The 3,828-nt window shown below is 37.3% G+C and overlaps 1 protein-coding gene and 1 non-coding gene across 2 annotated transcripts; one reads left to right on the top strand and one right to left on the bottom strand.

The window, feature by feature from the left end:
• Positions 1–2,336, top strand: LOC133865015 (UPF0496 protein At2g18630-like). Its single transcript, XM_062301479.1, has 2 exons — positions 1–286; positions 691–2,336. The coding sequence occupies exon 2, from the start codon at positions 693–695 to the stop codon at positions 1,785–1,787; it is 1,095 nt and encodes a 364-aa protein (XP_062157463.1). The 5' UTR covers positions 1–286; positions 691–692; the 3' UTR covers positions 1,788–2,336.
• Positions 2,337–2,533: 197 nt separating this feature from the next.
• TRNAD-GUC (transfer RNA aspartic acid (anticodon GUC)) lies at positions 2,534–2,605 on the bottom strand. Its single transcript has one exon. It is a non-coding gene; the product is annotated as a tRNA-Asp (tRNA).
• Between the last annotated feature and the right edge of the window lie 1,223 nt (positions 2,606–3,828).

Raw genomic sequence — 3,828 nt, 5'->3', positions numbered from 1 at the left:
TTCATTTTCCTACTCTTCCCACCCATCATTGATTCATTGTTATTTTATTGCTTATAAAAACCTGTCCTGTGCTCCACACTTTTATCTTAATTCAACTCATTAATTTAATTAATGGGTACCTTTCTGTAATTATCATTTCTCGTTTTCTTCAAGATTACTGCACTACCCAGGTTCACGAAGAGCTCACCTTTTGGAGAGGATCAGTGGGGGTTGGCTGCGCACTCTCTGTGCAGGGTTGAAGTGAGAGAAAAACCGTCTAGTTCTTGTCATTTCAGCTGAATTTCAGGTATCCAACACTATTCAGATAGAGGGCTAGCATGATTTACCCGAAAATTTGACATTTTGATTTTTAGGTTTTGCATTTATTTTCCTTTGGATCTAGCTTGTGTCGCAAGGTGAAGAATAAGCTTTTGGGTTCTCAAATCTTAGCCAAAGTTTAGACATATGGGCCTTTCATTGTTCCTCAGGCTCCTAATCGACCCGTTTTAGCTGAATTTTGTTAAATTTTCGAGTATCTTTTGGTTGGATTACTTGTGTTTTGCTTAGATTTGAAATTGATTCAATCAAATTGAAGTGAAAAAATAATTCATGTATTTGATAATTTAACTTATAACAAAATAACCGTTTTGGATAGTGAAGATGTACATATAAAGCTTAGGTTTGTCTCATTATTGGCGTCAAATTCTGCAGGGATGGGAGGAAAATCTAGCAAGAACCAATTCACGGCCGATATGAACTGCTATGAGGCGGCGTGTGTCCTCGATCCGGACTTACGGTCCTTTGATGCCACCCTCCAAGAGCGCACGAATCGCGTCATCAGATCGTTTGCTGCAGAGGTCAATGAGCCTGGGTCCATTTCTTTTGATGGAATCAGAGAGATCATCCAATGTCTGCTTGAAATGCACCAGGAGGTAGCCAATTTCAATCTGAGTAGTAAGGAAGATATATGGAATAACAAAGAATTGTTCTCATTTGTGGAGAATTATTTTGCCAATAGTCTCAAGACATTGGACTTCTGTATAGCCCTTCAGAACTGCCTGAAGCGCACACGTGATAAACAGTTGATAATTCAACTTGCAGTTCAGCATTTTGAGCAAGAAGTAGAAGATGGGATCGATGGGGTAAAGCACGTGAAGACATTGGAAGAATTAAGGAAATATAAGGCTGCCGGAGACCCTTTTACAGAGGAGTTTTTTGAACTGTTTAAATCGGTTTATGAACAGCAAGTATTGATGTGGGAAAAATTGCAGGCTAGGAAGAGAAAGCTAGATAAGAGATTGAAATCTATCAAGACATGGAACAGAGTGTCGAATGTCATTTTTGCTGCTGCTTTAGTTTCTGTGTTGGTTCTCTCGGTGGTGGCAGCCGCCATTACAACTCCACCCCTTGTAGCAGCTTTGCTTGGTGCATTGACGGTTCCATTGGGTTCTGCGGGAACATGGTGTAGCTCACTTTGGACACGCTATGAGGATGATCTGAAAAGACAAAGGGTGGTAATCAGCGCAATGCAGGCCGGCACTCGAATTAAAATAACGGAATTGCGTAACATTGAGGCACTTGCCAACAAATTGGAAATTGAAATTCAGTCGATTCTGCACATTGCTGATTTTGCTCTTGGTGAAGAGGGGGATGCAGTGAAGCTTGCGATAGATGAGATGAAGAAGAAGCTGGATGTGTTTATGAAAACTATTCAGCAGTTAAGTGAGGAGGCTGATAAGTGTAGCCGGGATATAAGGTGTGCGAGGACGACGGTTTTGGAAACGATGTTTAGCCGTGGAAACAACTGAAAATCCCTTTGGTATATTGTTCTGAAAACTCTTGTCATGTTGGTGTTTATGTGAATCTACACCTTGAGTTAATTAAGTTTCGTGGATGATTCTCAAACATATAGGAGTTCTGAAGTTATACTATAGAACTACATTTCTCTGTTTCTTAGCTGCTAAGACGTATCTGTAAAACATGATTATGCGGTCCTGAAGCTGATTGTTGCTCTATCAATTTGAGTTGGTGATACTTCAAAGGATTGTATTACTACTGTTAGGAGAAAAGTCCATAGATCACTATAACTCCAATTGGAGTTACAATCTTGGACTAAGAAACTACAACATTTATATAGCAGCAAGGTCAATGAACACACTTTGTGATTTGCTGAACAGGGTAAAGCAGAAGCAATCAGATTGTCATAGTAGTTCTTTTTGTCATATAATTGTATCCAGATCATTAGATATGGATCTAACTAACTCCTCGTCCAAGTAGACCAACCATGCAACTTATTCTTTGCGTTGCCCATTCATGGCTATGTGGCAGACAAGAAATTCTTTCTCTTTTTTTTCCCAGTCAGATTGTGTAAATTGTTTCTTTGATCCATTTTGAATTAACAAAAAAGAAAAATAGAAGTTAAAGAATCTCTGAAACTTGAGAGATAAAGGGGTTCTTTGATCCATTTTCTATCAACAAAAAGAAAAATAGAAGTTATAGACGAGAGAGTTGAGAGAGTACCAAAAAAATATGTGAGCCGTAAAACATAAAAATCCGCCGTTGCCGGGGATCGAACCCGGGTCACCCGCGTGACAGGCGGGAATACTCACCACTATACTACAACGACTTGATGTCAAGGTGACATACAATTGTGCATTTTAAAGAATATTCCGCATGATTCGAATTAGTTTATTCATACGTCGGTTCCATAGATAAATCAAATAGATTCAAAAGATATCAGACGTAGAAACCTTCCTTTTCGCTATTGTCGGGCTTTGTAGGGTTTGGATTGGGTCAAATAGAAATGACAAATCATTAGCAAATTGAGGCATATTTAGAGAGAGGATAGAGCTCCAAGCAATTTTGGTGTTTGGATGGATAGCAACTTACTTAAAGATTTGAATCCATATTTAGATTGGTTAATTAAGTAATGGAAAAGTACCAAGTAAGATATATTATGTAAAAATAACTTTTATTTGAACGATTTATTTTAAATGAACTGCTCAAAATATGTCACACAATTCATCATGCAAAAAATATTTTGTATTTGTTTTAAACACTCTCCACTCATTGTTGCATCTTCCTCTACTTCTCACCACCTTTTATCTTTGTCGAGCTCCTTTCCCACCTCTTCCTTCGTCATGTCCCATTGTGCGAGTAATTCGATATACTATTATTTTATTTACTTTTTATTCCTTTGAAGCTAATGTGGCATAATTTTTTTTTAAAAAAAATCCATTTTTATACACCAAATGCTACGGAGAACCACGTCACATCAGTTTTGAGAAGATAAAATAATGATATATAGCATTATTCTCCATTACAAAAAAAAATTAATTAATAATAATAATAATACTTCTATTCTCTTCCACGCCCTTTCAAAATTGTTGTAGAATCAAATTGACAAACTCATTGAGTAATGATTCATCATCACTCAAAAATACTACTTTTCACCACTTTGTCTATGTGGTAAGGTGGTCCCCAACTTAAAAATAAAAATAAAAAACTCAAAAAGTAGTGGGGGACCACCTTGTGATATATATAAAATGGTGAAAAATTGTATCTTTAGGTAGTGGTGAATCATTACTCATCACTTAAACTCTCTTTTAGCTTTTATAATTTGGAAGTTGATACATGCACTAAAAGTGCACAACTCCGAGACACAATGGGGTGGAGTTCACATATGTAGACCCCACCCCAATGTGCCTTAAAGTTATGCATTTGTAATGCGCGCACTTGTTGTAATTATAGCATTTTCTTTATAATTTATTATACGTCCCGTTTCTGTCTCTAGCTCACTCACTGCCTGATTCCATGCAAACAAATAAATAAATGCCTTAATGGGTCCCC

This window comes from Alnus glutinosa, chromosome 3, assembly GCF_958979055.1.
Source record: "Alnus glutinosa chromosome 3, dhAlnGlut1.1, whole genome shotgun sequence".
Lineage (NCBI taxonomy): Eukaryota > Viridiplantae > Streptophyta > Magnoliopsida > Fagales > Betulaceae > Alnus > Alnus glutinosa.
This window is presented reverse-complemented; position numbering and strand designations above follow the sequence as displayed.